The sequence below is a fragment of the Triturus cristatus genome, chromosome 6, assembly GCF_964204655.1.
Source record: "Triturus cristatus chromosome 6, aTriCri1.1, whole genome shotgun sequence".
NCBI classification, from domain to species: Eukaryota; Metazoa; Chordata; class Amphibia; order Caudata; family Salamandridae; genus Triturus; species Triturus cristatus.
In genome coordinates, this window is record NC_140589.1 from 909,077,915 (window position 1) to 909,095,163 (window position 17,249).

A 17,249-nucleotide genomic window follows, 5' to 3' on the forward strand; every position below is an offset into this window, starting at 1 on the left:
TCCGAATTCGCAGGCTGTGCGGGGAGCCAAGGAAATCCATCCAGAGGGTGCACTCCTTTTGCACCACAATGTATCTTCTTATAGGGCCTGCGTGGTAAACAGGTAAGAGAATGAGAGGCTTGGTGACCATTGATGGTTGGTAGCACAGAAAGGCTTATAGGGTGAAGTTAGAGAATTGTGACCCCTGCGGGATGTGCTCTTGAAGTGCTCTCAGCCATTTCCTGGATCTGGGTTCAGCAGAATGGATTAAATGAGTCTGCCAGAATCTCTAGGTTTTTTACAATTTTAAACCATTGCTATTTTCCTCTGAACAATATCAAAGCCTAGGCTTAATCTTAATCAAGGAGTATCAATAACCATATGTTAAACCGCAAACTGTAAAGTGATGTCAAACAAAATTTACCCAAGCAAAGAGTATTATAGTTGAGGCAGCAATCTCCAGCTCCTCTGCAGTCATCAGAACAGGAACAGAGACTCCCAGCTACTCTCTTCTCGCCACATCGGAAGCTATTGCATACCCAGGTCTTGGCTGTGATTAGAAAAACATTGAACACACAAGTGTTACCCAAAGAATTGCTGTATATAAGCATTACTCATACCAATACATTCAAACCTGCCTTTGACTCAAAGAAAATACAATTGCTTGATAGGAAACGATTATTTTTAGAACAGTGGGCACTCTTATTTTATTCTGTAGTAATCCAAAAACCTACTTAGGTACACAAGAACTCTTTTGTGTGTTACATTTTGTTATCTGTTCTTAAGTAGTGCACTCAATATCTTAAGCATTACTGAGTGTATATATATATATATATATATATATATATATATATATATATATTGTACTGCAAAGGCCCGTGAGCTTTGAAGTCGCACTCGACTGCTAATTCTGCCTAAACAGTTCATTTCCAGGAAAGCCTGCCTCTGCATACCAGGTGAAAATTCTTCTCCATTGCCAACGCGTTTCGAGGCAGCAGCCTCTTCTTCCTAGGCAGCTGAAAACATGTGACACGAATTTGCATGCACTTTATATCCTGCCCCCGGTGGGCCTTAGTGAAGCATGCAGGGACTTGTGGTCCTTGTAAAAATATTTTTTATCCTCAGTGGATTCCGTGTAACATTTTATTTAATTTGATTACAGCATTGTCTTTAAACATTGAAAAGCCCTCCAGTGGGCCCCTCGATGTCAGGGCAGGTTCAGTGATTCAATATTAGCAGCTCTGGTCCGCAAATCGGCATAATTCCTCCTTGCGCAGCCTCTTACTTTCAAAATGTTTAGGCAGAATTAGCAGTCGAGTGCGACTTCAAAGCTCACGGGCCTTTGCAGTACAATTGAATTGACGGCGCCCGGCCGTGGAAGTCGCACCATCTTTGAAAGTAAGAGGCTGCGCAATCGGCTCAATCTTCATCTCACCTAGTCCTATTTTGTAAATTTTATTTAGAGTTAAGAAAGGCCTGGATAATTCCACTTTTAAAAATCTGGGGCCTGAGGCAATGTCTTCTGGCTTTTATCAAGCTCCAGCTTTTAGAAAATGAACATGTAGCCTGGAGGATAGCCATGTTTTTAAAGAAAGTCATTTGTCAAAGGAAGCGTATTGTGATTTAGGGGGGGCAACATTATTCAGATGTACTGTCTTTTTAATGTTTACTATTCTTTTTAATAATATGGAATATATATCAAGATCAAAAGTTTCTTTTAATGGTTACCGTTTCTAAATTCTGGTGTAAATGTTTGTGTAATATTTTTATTTTATCTGTGCTTTTATGATTGTGAAAAATGCTATAGAAATGAAGCTTTTCTTGACTTGACTATGTGTATGAGTAACTATGGATAAGTGGCGGTGTCTGAGTGTCTGTAGAGGTGTATGAGTGTCACTGTATTGATGAGTGACTGCATGTATGAGTGACAGTATGGGTGGATGAATAGATGTGCGTGTAGACCTAGGAATCAGTGAGAAGGCATGTAGAGACTGGTATTGGTGTGTCTTTGGTTTCGAAAATGGTAGCCTGTATTTTAGAGTTGGTGTATCAAAGTTGATATTAGGGTGTGAGGAGGTGCTTCAGATTATCATGTGGATGATGTCATCAGTGATGTCATCAGGGATGTCATTTGAGATGTCAGTGATGTCATCCGTGATGTCACTGACAATGTCATGAGTGATGTAATATGTGATTTCATCAGCAGTGCATTGCAGGGGCGCGAGTTATAGTTACCTCAACTAACTATAACAGGCAAATTTCTCTGGTTTTGTATGACTGAAATGTCCAGCTAACTATAACACCCCTAAAACCTATTGTTTTTTCAGAGAATTTCTAAGGTTTTTTAAATGCTAATTCCTAACTATATCAGGCCTGAAACCTATGGTTTTTTCAGTGAATATATACATACATATATATATTTGAAAGGAAACTCGGCAGCGTCCCCCACCAGAGCATCCACGGCACCAAGGAGTTCACAACACGGCAAGGTCAGTTAGATGTCGTTTTTATTTCATCTTCTTCACCAAGTGCACAACAACAGGGACGGTCGACGCGTTTCGGCGAATGCCTTCAACTGGACCATAGAGTCCCGACTTCTAGACAATCTTTTTAAAGTGACAAAGTGCAGTAAAAACAGAAAATTCACCTTATGTGTTTCAATAAGCTAGAATGTTAACCCACATTCAACTTCTACTAACGTGGCATACGTTAGGTGCCATTTTACATTTCAATTTGATTTTTTTCTTCTTTTTTTTCCCGAATTATTGCATATTGTAATTTTGATCTTATTAACAGATAAACAAACAAAATTGGCAGTTTTGTTTAGTAAAGTACTCGTCAGTATTGGAGAGCATTGATGTGAACAAATATGGGCCATTGCATATACATGCTTTTGTTCATATACTTTACTTTTCCAATCTTTATTTCGGCCATTTGGCCATAAAAGAAAAACAATACACATATACAATCACAATAAATCCAAACATTAAAACATTGGAAGTACATATGTTAAAAATACAATAGAAACTGTGCATCTAAAATTTTTTAAGAGGGACCCAACACCTTTAAAATGCGGTTGCGCGTATGCCAAACATTAATAAAAAATTTAGATAATGCAAGGACAGTTGGACCAGAGAGATCAGATTTTAAAATCCTATACATTGGAGCATATTCCCTGCCGCCCATATTCCTAATCAAGGGAAGAAGCCAGTATTTCCGCGCTGCCCTGTAGGCTGGGCAGAAGAAGGCCACGTGTAAATCGGTTTCCTCCAAGGCATCACAAGCCGGGCACTGCGTCGTAGTGGGGGGCGATGACCAAGTACTTGTAAAGGACCGAAAAGGCAATGAGCCGTATCTCCATTGGAGAAACAGCTTCCTAGCAAGTACCGGAAAGATAGGATCCAATACCCTCTCAAACCTATAAAGGTCCTTGCTTTGCAAAAACACAGAGGATAGAGACCCCTCTGCCTGGGTGACTCTGGCCCTAGCTAATTTACGTTCGTGGTATACGTTAGTCAGGGACCTTTTAGAGATATTCAGTGCGGCATTCGCAGGGTCAGTCCATAAGTCGGGGAGCCCTAGTTCCATGCAGGTGGATTGGATGTTTTTGACCCAAGGGATACGGAGCGCTTTTGGGTGGTTCAATAATTCTGCCAGTTCCGCCCTGTATGCTGCAAGATCATTACTGCTCCACAACCTACGCCAGAAGGCTATTGGTCTCAGGCTTATTTCATCAGATAATTGTCGTAGACCGAGGTCAAGCCTCAAGGGGAGGAGCGGGGTACTGGGGGGAAGCGCAGTTATCTGTCTTATAAACTTGTTTTCTATTAATGACAGGCTATGGCATGGTGTGTGTCCCCACAGTTCCGCCCCATACATGATCGCTCCCCTGGCCTGGGCCTTGTATATCTGAATTAGGGCCCCCAGCGGGCGGTATGGGGAGCCGGTCATCATCCGGGCGATACCCCCAGTGATTTGTGTAAGTTTGAGGTTCGCCCTAATCTGGTGGGGTCCCCAAGTCATGGTTTCATTGAGAGTCACACCTAGATATTCAAAGGTGACAACCCTCTCGAGCCGTGCTACTCCCAATTGCGGATTCGGCCGCAATTTTTGGCTCGGATTTAAAACCATGAATTTAGTTTTAGCCGCATTGATTTCTAGCCCTCTGTCCGTACAGAAGGCTACAAATGAATCAAGGATCCTCTGTATCCCCATGGGGGTTTTAGATAGCAGCAGGGTGTCGTCCGCAAACATAATTGCGGGCACCCTGCTGCCATTAAGTTTGGGGGCGTCAGTATAATCGGTGGCATTTAGGTGGGCAATTACCCCGTTGACGAAGAGGCAAAACAGGGTCGGTGCCAGCACACAACCCTGCCTTACCCCTCGGCCAACGGGGAATCTATCGGTCAATTCCCCCGACCGCCCACACCTCACTCGGGCATAATTATTATGGTGAAGCCTCTGTAAGATTACTAGGATGTCCGGGGGAAGGCCAATCTCTGCCAAGACGCTCCAGAGTTTTCCCCTGGGCACCAGATCGAAGGCGGCCTGTAAGTCCACAAAAATTGTGTACAGACTGCCGCCCTCGAATATTGCTGCCCTCCAATAGATGAGATTCAACCTAAAAGCCTGGTCCACTGTGGATACCCCCTTCCTAAATCCCGCCTGATAGGGACTAAGGGCACCCACCTCCTCCATCCAATCCTGGAGGCGATTCAGCAAAACCCTGCCAAACAGCTTCTGTGCTACATCGATTAAGCTGATGGGTCTGTAGTTGGCCGGGAGGAGAGGCGAGCCCTTTTTAAAGATAGGGACCACCTCTGCCCCCAGCCAAGTACCAGGGATTTCCATGCCACTTAGAACTCCATTGAAAAGGGCAGTAAGGTAGGGGGCCCATACAATGGGCTCCTGTTTGAACATATCCCCAGGTAAGCCATCCAGTCCTGGCGCCTTTCCAGAAGCAAGACCTGAGATGGCAGCGGTGACCTCACCCAGCGTTATCGGCTCTCCTTCATAGCCTGGCCAACCAACCTCGGTGACAGTAGGGGATTCTCCCGGCTCAGAACTGTAAAGAGACTGAAAGTGAGCCTGCCACACCCCTGGGGCAATATTGGGCTCTATTGCCGATTGAAGATGCCCCGACCCCCCATTCACTATCCTCCAGAACAGACGTTGGTTTTGGGTCGCTAGGGCCTAGCTAAGTTCTTCCCACTGATTTTCCTCCCACTCGGCCTTAGCGTGGGTAACTAATTTCTTGTAAGCTCGCCTGCTTTGTCTTAGGCTATCCCCCCCTAGTCCCTCCTTAATAAGTCTGAGGAGTTCTGCTTTTGCCCTTCTGCATGCCGGACTATACCATGTTGTTTTGCCTTGACACCCCTGTCTAGGTTTTCGTAAGCTACTAGAGAGATGAGGGGCCGCAGCCTTTATAAGGTCCTCATGAGCCTTGTACAATTTAACCCGGGAATCATTGTTGCTTGCTTCGTTGACCAAACTCCCCACAGTTTCCAAGACGGGAGTTATCCCGTCATAGAGCATGGGGAGTTTGTTCTTACTTATAACCAAGTGCTCCCACCTAATTCTTCTCCTACTATTTTCTAGGAGAAGCGCAGGTTTGTTCCCTTCTACATTGGTCACAGGAGCTTGAGGGCCAGGGGTGACCAAGTCGAGCTCGAGCGCATTATGGTCGCTATCTGACCGTTCCATAACCCTAAAATCCTGAATGGTCGGCCACTTCACTATTTGGGCCAGGACATAATCCAGGCGGGACTCTCTTCCCAGTCTGTTGTAGGTGGTTTTACTGGGTATATCTGATTTCATTCGCCCGTTACAGGCTCTGATTCCGAACTTTAGGGTTAGAGCTGTGATTTGTAATGCAAGTGGGGTCCAATCCTTCGGGGGGGGAGCTTCCACTGGGGGGACTGCCCAACTGGCCTCTTCTTCCGATGAGAACCCCTCCAAAAGACCAGGAAGTGGCTCAAAATGAGAATTAAAATCCCCTCCCACCACATAAAATGAATCACTCTGTAGTTCAGATATAAAGTTCGTGAGTTCATCTATGGTCGGTGATTCCTTTGCAATTCCCACTGGCCTAGAATAGATGTTAATTAACACAAGTTTGGCTTGGTTAGGCCAGGATAATGAAACCACAAGAATGTCTTCTGAGTTAGCCGGCAGCCGTGTTGCCGTGCAGCCTAAATGAGATGCAACCCAGATCGTCAGCCCCCCTGACGGACGGCCCTTGCCTTCCCACCTAGCTGGGATGGAAAAGGACATGTAGCCTTGATGACCATAATTCTCTCTAGCCCAGGTTTCCTGGAACATACATACATCTCCAGTCTCAATGTAATTTACCCAGTCCGGGTCACCCAGTTTGTTGGCCAGTCCAGCAACATTCCAGCAGATTAACCTTAGGTGTTCGGAGGTGTCAGTTGCCGTGCCAGAAGGGTTGGAGGAGATGGTTACAGGTGCCGCTTCGATCAGAAGTTCTGGGGCATTACCGACGGTGGGGGCAGATGGCTCGAGGAGACTACAGGGGCCATTATCCAGGAGCTCTGAACCATTTAATAGTTCGGTAACATTGCCAGCACTACGGGCGAGTGGATCAGAGGGTCTACAAAAGCCATTGTCCGGGGTCACCGTGACATTCATTAGACCAGGAATTTTACCCGCGATCGAGGGAGATGGATCAGGAAATCCGTCGGTGCCATTATCCAGAGTCACTGGGCTGTAAGCAGAGAGTCAGTCAACCCCATCCAGGCTGTTCAAGCAGTTAAAACGATTGAAGTGGAAATAGGGTGTTTCAGGCACTTGGGAGTTAGGGTGCTGTGCATAAGCTTTGTGTCCGCGTCTTTGTTCCACCCTTATCCATTCGTCATGCAAAGGAGCATAGTGCATGCGAATAGGAGGGAAGAAAAAGGATACTGGGCGGGTCTGGATGGTGGAGTCCAATGAACGATTTACTCCTTCACAAATATGCAAAACGGTGCCCTGATCTTTAAAAGTTACCAGAATGCAGTCCCCTATTATTGTTTTTCTTGTCTTCCCTAGCCAAGGGACCCTTCTAACCATAATAATCTCGTTGTTAAAATGAGGTGGTAAGGGTCGGTTCCAATTTAGCCACTTGATCACCTTTTTCTTTAGGGATTGGTAATCTTCATTTTCGCCAGTTCTTATTTGAGGAGCACCTGCTAACACCACCGTTAGATTATTAGCTTCTGGCGGCAAATCTGGTCTCCGTGGTCTTGGGACTGGTCGCCCCGGGGGAAGAAAGAGGGTGCTTCCAGCTTCGGGGAGGCCATCATTGGTCCCTGTCTGAGAGCTTTCGGGGGCAGAGTCTGTTGGTTGTAAAGGCCTATAAGTTGGATTATTACGCGGTGGCTGGACTGGGATAGCCATTAGTCGCTGCAAGGGGGGAGCAGTAGGAGCACCCCGGGAGGGGACTATGTTGGTACCCTGTAAAGCTCCTGTTTTAGGGGCGTTTCCTACAGGGAGATGAGGTCCCACATTCTTGGATTGCTTACTAACTAAGGTATTTAGGGATGTCTCTAGTGTAGTCAGCCTTATCTCAACCTTTTTCAGGCTGTCACTAATAGGCTGCAAGAGGGAACGAAATAAGAATTCTATACTCCCTATAGATGTGAGAGGGGGGTTTGTGTTGGATGTGTTGACCACTGGATCGCTGTTAATAGCAGCTGTGTTAGGGCTTGGATCTTTGGAGGGGACAGCGATGGGCGCAGTCTCATTGTCCTTCCCAGATTGGAGTGCATTTTTATATTTTTTGCCAAAATCTAGGTGAGAAAGTTTGGTTTTCCCCCGCCCCCCCATGGACTTCCTACTGCGTTTGCTAGGTGGAGGCATATGCATCTCCACCACAACACTTTGCTTTGGCTTGCTCTTCTTATTTATATTCAAGGGGGGAGATTGGATAACCAGGTTAACTGGAGTGTCAGATGACAAAAGTGGAGTTGTGTCTGCGACTTTTTCAGGCAGCATGCCGGGGGAGCTTGGGATTTCCCGAAGTAGGAGGGGGAAGTCATCAAGGGTCATCGAATTCAAGCTATTGGGGGGAGTGCCCTCCTCTTGAGAGATAGGATACGGGATAATTTCAGTCAGGGGTCTACACTTCATTGATTCAATAGATCGGCGACGGTCCGCCCTACGTCTCTCTAGGGAGTTTTCTTTGCCCCCCTCTCCTTTAGCGGGTTTGAAGTAATTGTCCAGCGTCCCAGTATTGCTACCCCCCTCCCTTGCTGGAGTTTCACGTGCTGCAGGTGAGGGCATCACCTTATGCACAAGCAAAGTTCAACCAGAGTTTGGGTGGAAAGGATAAGGGGTATGGCCCAGCCCGGCCTCCTTTGGCCCCTGACGGCCACAGACGGTCCCGCCCTTGTCCCGGGCTTCTCCCGGCGAGCTCCCGCGCAGCGGTACTCACGCGTTAGTATATAGCTGTAGTGGAGGTGGGCAGGTCGTTGGGGGCGGGGCGGGGAGGGAGAGCAGCCCAGGTGGAGCGGGCGCGGGTTGCTGGGGCTCCTGGGAAATGGAGTCCCAGCCCTCTTGCTCGCAGCCCTCGGCCCCTGGTGTACCCCCGCAACAGCTTCAGCCCAGGAAAGCGCCCCTCTGCGAAGCGGGACCCGCGCAGCGGGTTCCGCGAGGCGTGGACAGAGTTTCACAAAGTGTCCTCAAGAATCCAAAACTGCAGAGGCAAGTTTGTTAGAAGGTCCCACGAACTGCAGGGCAAGCCGGTATTTAATTCACCTGGTCGTTGGGGGCGGGGCGGGGAGGGAGAGCAGCCCAGGTGGAGCGGGCGCGGGTTGCTGGGGCTCCTGGGAAATGGAGTCCCAGCCCTCTTGCTCGCAGCCCTCGGTGTACCCCCGCAACAGCTTCAGCCCAGGAAAGCGCCCCTCTGCGAAGCGGGACCCGCGCAGCGGGTTCCGCGAGGCGTGGACAGAGTTTCACAAAGTGTCCTCAAGAATCCAAAACCGCAGAGGCAAGTTTGTTAGAAGGTCCCACGAACTGCAGGGCAAGCCGGTATTTAATTCACCTAGTCGTTGGGGGCGGGGCGGGGAGGGAGAGCAGCCCAGGTGGAGCGGGCGCGGGTTGCTGGGGCTCCTGGGAAATGGAGTCCCAGCCCTCTTGCTCGCAGCCCTCGGCCCCTGGTGTACCCCCGCAACAGCTTCAGCCCAGGAAAGCGCCCCTCTGCGAAGCGGGACCCGCGCAGCGGGTTCCGCGAGGCGTGGACAGAGTTTCACAAAGTGTCCTCAAGAATCCAAAACCGCAGAGGCAAGTTTGTTAGAAGGTCCCACGAACTGCAGGGCAAGCCGGTATTTAATTCACCTGGTCGTTGGGGGCGGGGCGGGGAGGGAGAGCAGCCCAGGTGGAGCGGGCGCGGGTTGCTGGGGCTCCTGGGAAATGGAGTCCCAGCCCTCTTGCTCGCAGCCCTCGGAGTACCCCCGCAACAGCTTCAGCCCAGGAAAGCGCCCCTCTGCGAAGCGGGACCCGCGCAGCAGGTTCCGCGAGGCGTGGACAGAGTTTCACAAAGTGTCCTCAAGAATCCAAAACCGCAGAGGCAAGTTTGTTAGAAGGTCCCACGAACTGCAGGGCAAGCCGGTATTTAATTCACCTAGTCGTTGGGGGCGGGGCGGGGAGGGAGAGCAGCCCAGGTGGAGCGGGCGCGGGTTGCTGGGGCTCCTGGGAAATGGAGTCCCAGCCCTCTTGCTCGCAGCCCTCGGCCCCTGGTGTACCCCCGCAACAGCTTCAGCCCAGGAAAGCGCCCCTCTGCGAAGCGGGACCCGCGCAGCGGGTTCCGCGAGGCGTGGACAGAGTTTCACAAAGTGTCCTCAAGAATCCAAAACCGCAGAGGCAAGTTTGTTAGAAGGTCCCACGAACTGCAGGGCAAGCCGGTATTTAATTCACCTGGTCGTTGGGGGCGGGGCGGGGAGGGAGAGCAGCCCAGGTGGAGCGGGCGCGGGTTGCTGGGGCTCCTGGGAAATGGAGTCCCAGCCCTCTTGCTCGCAGCCCTCGGCCCCTGGTGTACCCCCGCAACAGCTTCAGCCCAGGAAAGCGCCCCTCTGCGAAGCGGGACCCGCCCAGCGGGTTCCGCGAGGCGTGGACAGAGTTTCACAAAGTGTCCTCAAGAATCCAAAACTGCAGAGGCAAGTTTGTTAGAAGGTCCCACGAACTGCAGGGCAAGCCGGTATTTAATTCACCTGGTCGTTGGGGGCGGGGCGGGGAGGGAGAGCAGCCCAGGTGGAGCGGGCGCGGGTTGCTGGGGCTCCTGGGAAATGGAGTCCCAGCCCTCTTGCTCGCAGCCCTCGGCCCCTGGTGTACCCCCGCAACAGCTTCAGCCCAGGAAAGCGCCCCTCTGCGAAGCGGGACCCGCGCAGCGGGTTCCGCGAGGCGTGGACAGAGTTTCACAAAGTGTCCTCAAGAATCCAAAACCGCAGAGGCAAGTTTGTTAGAAGGTCCATATACACATTCTAAAAAGGTAGCATTGCCTGAGTTAGGGAACAGCCTTAAGACACAAAGGAAAGCCGGTAGACAATTAAAAGTTAAAAGTCAAAAGTCAAAAAACCATGGTTTCAAATACTACACTCCCGAGCAAAAAAAGTTCTAAAAGCTTGAAGTAAGATAAGAAAGTGACTTGTGCAATGTGCAAGTTATATCTCAACAAATTGTCAATTCAAAGATAATATTATCCTGCAGGCGAAGGGGAAGAGAGAAAGATAGATAAGTATCCTATAAAGTACAGCAGCCTAATAAAACATACATATATATATACATACACATACATACATATTATATATATTTACACACATACATATATATACATACAAGCAAAGTGCACTCTCAACAGGTCTATTTGTAGAGAGAATCTTAATTGAATCCCATGCACACAGCAGTACAGTGCTCCAACGCGTTTCGGGCTTCGCGCCCTTTGTCAGAAGCATACTGCCTGGAGACAGCAACATTGCTACAAGATACATCCTTTATTAACATTCATCACACTCAGGTGACCAAGCGGCTTGCGCCGAGAATTCTGGGATCAGCAGTCTGTGAATTGCCCATGTAGGCTGCCATTGTCACACAATTCAAAAATTATATCTCTGCTGATGTTATCCCAAAAAGTTATTCTCCATTACATTGAATCCTGCTGCTCCACTCAAAGCTGTCAAATAAGCAAGCCGCAGACCCGCATTGCTTTCTGCGGTGGTGTCACTTCACGACCGCACTGGCTGTATTAAAGCAAAGAAAGAAAGGTTGCCCCCAAGGGAAGTGCACCCTAAGCAGGTTTATTTGCAGAGAAAAGCTTAGTTGAATCCCATGAACACAGCAGTACAGTGCCGATGCGTTTCGGGCTTCGCACCCTTTGTCAGAGGTATACTGCGTGGAGATGGCAACATTGCTACAAAATACATCCCCTATTAACATCCATCACACTCAGGTGAGCATGCGGCTTATAGCAGCAAAGAAACACCATGCTACTACTCCTGCCTCCTCAGTTCCACTAGACTAAGACTAGGGTTGGGCTTTTTATTGGAAATAGGGACTAGGGCTTCTTGTGTCATTGGTTGCTGGGATTAGGGTTGGGACTACTGCTAGGGCCTTTATTGGACATTGAGATTAGGGTTTTTGAACCTGATTGAGTGCTTGGACTAGGGCTCAGATTGGCTGTAAGGTACTGGTCTCCTATAGGTTCTGTATATTAGGGCTGGTGTTGTGATTGGATAGAGTTAGGGCTAGGGCTCCCATTGGCTGAAGGGGTAACCTGATTATTAGGGCTATAAAAGGCCAAGGCTTAGGGCATTTCAGTCCGGGCGTCGAGGCTAAGGGCGGAGAGGACAAGGGCAGTTGCCTGTTTGAGCCTATTCGCGCCGATTGTTTTCGTGGTGTAACATTGTTGTGCAGTAGACATGGGGAAGGGAAGTTGTGAGGTGTGGCACATTGCTTATATTATATTGGGTGACCTCAACCTTTGGTTCGACAAACCCAATATGACCCATCCAAAAACAATAATCACTGAACCTGCATCAGATTGTCCACAAACCCACACACGTCGCAGGACATATCCTAGATGTCATTTTTGCTAATACTGAACTAGTTATCTTTCAAACTATAACTCCAGTCACATGGTTAGACCACCACTTGCTTGCTTTCCAACATAAAACAACACTAAGCGACTCACCTAAAACTACCTTACATCCATCCACCTATCGGCCGTGGAACAAACTCAATTTGGAACACTTAGAAATACAACTAACATCCAGTACAAATCTGGAAACAATAAATTCTGTTCAAAAACTATATGAGTGGCACAGGAAGCTTTTGACTTCCTGATACCACTCAAAACCACACAACAGAACAAAAGAAAAAAAGCGCCTTGGAGAAACATAGAAATAAAAGACATAAAACAACAAATTAGAAAACCGCAACGTACCTGGTTCAAAACAAACGTCAAACAAGACAAACTTCACCTACAGAAAATTAACAGATTATACAAGTCAGCTATCAAAAAAGCAAAGTAAAGGTACTCTTCAGACAGAATTCAAAATGCTAAATGTACAAATAAAGAATTGTATAAAATACTGAATGAATTTCGCCGGGCCAAATTGCCTAGAACTCATCATGTTACTCAAGATTTCACAGACAGACTTGCAAATCATTACAATGACAAAGCAGACACATTGGACTCCTACTTAGAACAGAAACAAAGCAACAGCATTAACCCTTGTACAAAACAACAATCAAAGAATACTCTAACCCAGCCTCTCCATTCCCTCCAACAAATCTCACACAATGAATTCATGGACATGGTCAAAGCAAGCAGGCCTGCCGTCAGCCCTTCTGACCCGTGTCCCCCACAAACTTTCAAGACAATTCTTTTAACAATCTCTGCTGCCACTCCAGTAAGAAGAATCATCAACGATTCCTTAACTACCGGAATATTTCCAGAAGAACTCAAAAAGTCACACATATGCCCTTTACTGAAGAAAACAAACTTGTACCCGCTGAACCCTGACAACTACAGACCCATTACAAGTGGACCTTTCCCCAGCAAACTGATAGAAAGAGCAGCGTTCGCCCAGATGTCACAATTAATTAAAGAGAATGACATACTTTCAGACTTCCAAACAGGATTCTGTCTGGGAAGAGGCACTGAATCTGCCCTCCTTGCCTTCTGGGATGACCTGAGGAATTCAGAAGACCGCAACAGGGTTGCTGCGCTACTCCTCTTGGACCTCTCGGCTGCCTTTGACACGGTTGACCCGGACACTCTGAAACAAAGCCGGCATAGAGAGGACTGCTCTAGACTGGATTGCGTCCTACCTTCGAAACAGAACTAATGGCATCCATACCCCACCTTTCTTGTCCAATCCATACTCCACAAAAGCAGTGGTCCCTCAAGGATATATCATCTCACCCATGCTTTTCAACATCTACGTGAAGTCATTACCGGTACCGATCAATTAATTTCACCTCATGTGCTGTAACTATGCAGATGACACACAAATACTCCTTCAACTGGAATGCCCCAAAGCCATTGGAAAATCCCCAATTTTCAGTTGTCTCAGAGCCGTGGATCAGTGGATGACTTGGAGCCATCTAAAATTGAATGTTTCCAAAACAGAAATACTCGAATGTGGCGAGTGGAAACATTATGACCTGCTTGCTGCCTGGCCTGATGAACTGGGATCACCGCCTAAAGTATTGAAGGAAGTAAGAAACCTCAGAATGACCATGGACTCCAAGCTATCGTTGAATGCCCAAGTTGACAAACTAGCAAGATCAAGTTTTGTCACTATAAAAACGCTGCGATTAATTTTCCCTCCTTTGGGATTTCCACACAAGGTCCAAACTACCATCTCCCTTGTTCTGTCAAAACTTGATTAAGCCAATAGCCTCTACCACGGATCACCTTTACCGACCATGAAAAGACTACAACGGATTCAGAACTCTGCTGCCAGACTACTCTTGCATATCAAACCGCGAGACCGCATCTCACCTGCCTTGAAAGCCCTGCATTGGTTACCGGTTGCCAGAAGATCCACTTTCAAGCTGCTTTGTATCACCCACAAAGCAATACATGGAATGGGACTGCTCTTCATCAGGAATAAAATCACCAAACACATTCAACAAAGGAACCTCCACTATAAAGGGGCACCTCTCCTCAAAATCCCAAGGTATAAGGAAAAAGCAATTGGTGGCACATCCTTCTCTGCTCAAGCAGCCAAACTATGGAACTCTTTACCCCCAACATAAGATCCACGGACAGCCACCTTATCTTCAGAAAACTACTCAAGAATTGGCTCTTCCACACATAAGCACCATACACAAACAGAAATTTACAGCATATCCCTCTGTATAAAAGCATTTATTTTCACTATAGATATGTACCTATCTTTGTGTATTGCTTTGTGTAAACATGTAGAATAATTATGTTGTTTAAGAAAAAAAAAACTTCAAGTACAATAACACTTGAAAACCGAAGTTTATCTGGTGCATGTTTGGTCTACATGTACTTGCTTCCATTGTGCATCTGTGTACCTGCCATGTTGTCGTGTAGTTTCTATATATCCTATACAGGATCTGCGCGTTCGGATAATAAACTGGGTTTGGTGGCAGACTGGTTTCGAGCTCCCCCACTGGAAACGTTAGCCTGTTTGCATTAGCTAGCTCACAGCGCCACTAGAATCTCCTCTTATCGGGGAGAGAATAGTTTCTGGCAACCTCAGAACATGACAACCCTGATCTCTCAGGATCGTGGAAACAATATACTACTTTTCACTCAGTCACTCATGCTCACTTAGTTCGTCTCAGAGATACACAGAATAAACAGTCTGGGTGTTTCAATAAGGATTTATTGAACAGTTGCTATTCTAGTGTAGGATAGATTTGCTGTAACAGCCAGCAGATAGTAGCAAAGATATATGGATAACAGTACTACGAAAGTAAAGGGATGGTATAGTTCTACCATCTTGCAGTAATCATGTATATATACAAGTGCATAAAAAACATAATAATGTGCGTACTCCTACGATGTCTCCCTAACTAGATGTACCTAAATGTACCAAGCATTTGTGTAGGTGTTATGCCAAGAATCCCTCTAGGATCTAGTCAACTCCATTACCTGAGTAAGGAGAGAATATGGGACCCAGTCCTGGTCTCAAGAGGGATGTTAGACCACTGCTAGCTAGAGTGTCTGGATGCAGGAACCTAAGCGTCCTGGTCAGTGTGTCAGCCGGGAAGTCACGGTCTCCTCGGTCTGTCTAGGCCATGATGTATATATACCCACAGGTCTCCCCAGGGGTCCTACCTTGCTGTGTTACTGTGTCGGCCTAAAGGATGACATCGGGCCTGAACTTTAACATAGATATTATACAGGAGATGTTCACCCTGCTGCGAGTCCGGCTGTGCTTCCAAGAAGCCTGATGCATAATGTATGACTATTAAACCAAGGAAAAACCCGCGTTCTGAATGCAGTGTTGTATCTAGGTAAAAGGTCAGTGTCTAAGAACCGTTATGTATGTAATGTAGGGAAGAAAATAGGTGAAAGGTTGGGATGTTTACATGCGCCTCTATAAGGTACCTCTATGGAATATAACAATGTACTTGGATCTGTGTGTTTGTTATTTTTCTCCTGAAAAAGCATATCCAATGCACTACCCTATTTCTCATCCTGTACCTCTATCAATATCTTTAATCTACATATACTTACCTGCTTTATGCATCTATATACTTTCAATGTACTTCTGGATCTATATATTTATCACTTTCTTCCAATTTAGCATTTCCAATGCACTACCCTATTTCTCAGCCTAGACTTCTCTCAATATATCTTTCAGCCCAACTTTCTGATTCATCTCAAACTTCTTTATACTACTCTTTCCAAAGCACTACCGTATTTTTCACCATATACACCTATCAATATATCCTCTAAATCCACTCTCATTTATCCAAAACCCCATACCACTACTATGATCTCCAAAATAACCCTTTCTAGACTCTCCCCTACTCTACCCCTCCTTGCATCATCTGACACCTCTTTTTCTATTCTGATCCCCTAAAACAAACCTTTCTAAATTCTTCCCTCTGACTCTTCCCCTCCACAACCCATTTTAATCATCTAAAAGCCTCCTCCTAGTGCTATGACCCCCCCCCCCAAAAAAAGATCTAAATCCTTCACTCTTCTTTCCCTCCACTATCCTTTCAATCAAAATAACAGACTAACATGTTCACTTCTCAAATTTCATATTCCACTATACTAATTCACCACTAATCCTTTATGGGTTCCAGAGTAGCGTGCTACTCGCCAATAAAGCGCTTCAACACCCCATCAGGCTTACAAGCAATATATAAATGCAAACCTTTTTCCATTTTCTACCCTCCCCAACCCTCCTGAATCCAAATAACTGGTTTACATATCCACCACTCAAATTACTTTCATATTTCACTATACTAATTCAACACGAATCCTTATGGGTTTCAGAGTAGCATGCGTCTCACCAAAAAGCACTTCAAAACCCCATCAGGGGTAGCAAGCGCTATATAAATACAAACCTCTTTCCATCTTCTACCCCACCGCCTACCCTTCACTATCCAAATAACTGAATAACATATCCACCACTCAAATTACTTCATATTTCACTATGTTAATTTTCAACACTAATCCTTTATGGGTTCCGGAGTAGCGTGCTACTCATCAGAAAAAGGCTTCAACACCCATCAGGGGTAACAGGTGCTATATCAATACTAACCTTTCTTCCCCTTCTATCCCTCCCCTATCCCTCTCACTCCAAATAACTGACTAATATCCACCACTCAAATTACTTTCCTATTTCACCATACTAATTCACCACTAATCCTTTATGAGTTTCCGGAGTAGCGTGCTACTCGCCAAAATAAAGCGCTTCAACACCGCATCAGGGGTAACAAGCGCTATATAAATGCAAACCCTTCTTCCTCTTCTATCCTTCTGCTATCCTTCCAAATACAAATAACTGACTAACCTATCCACCACTTAAATTACTTTCATATTTCACTACACCAATTCAACACTAATCCTTTATGGGTCCCAAAGTAGCTTGCTACTCGCCGAAAAAGTGCTTTGGCGCCTCGTCAGGGGTAGTAAGTGCTATATAAATGCAATTACAATACAGTACAATACAATACAACGGCAGCCCACATGTGCAATACACGTAACAGAGATCCCAGAATTCATTAGTTTAGCTTCAGAACATTTTTCTATATATAGGTTGCTCTTTATCCACAGTCGA

General features: G+C 46.6%; 1 protein-coding gene across 1 annotated transcript in view; it reads right to left on the reverse strand.

Annotated features, from left to right (window-relative positions):
- Window positions 1-17,249, reverse strand: part of ENPP1 (ectonucleotide pyrophosphatase/phosphodiesterase 1) — a 519,644-nt gene that overhangs the window by 370,622 nt on the left and 131,773 nt on the right. The window contains exon 4 of the mRNA XM_085611568.1: window positions 404-529. Coding sequence (XP_085467694.1) covers window positions 404-529 — 126 coding nt within the window. The remainder of the gene's footprint in view (window positions 1-403; window positions 530-17,249) is intronic.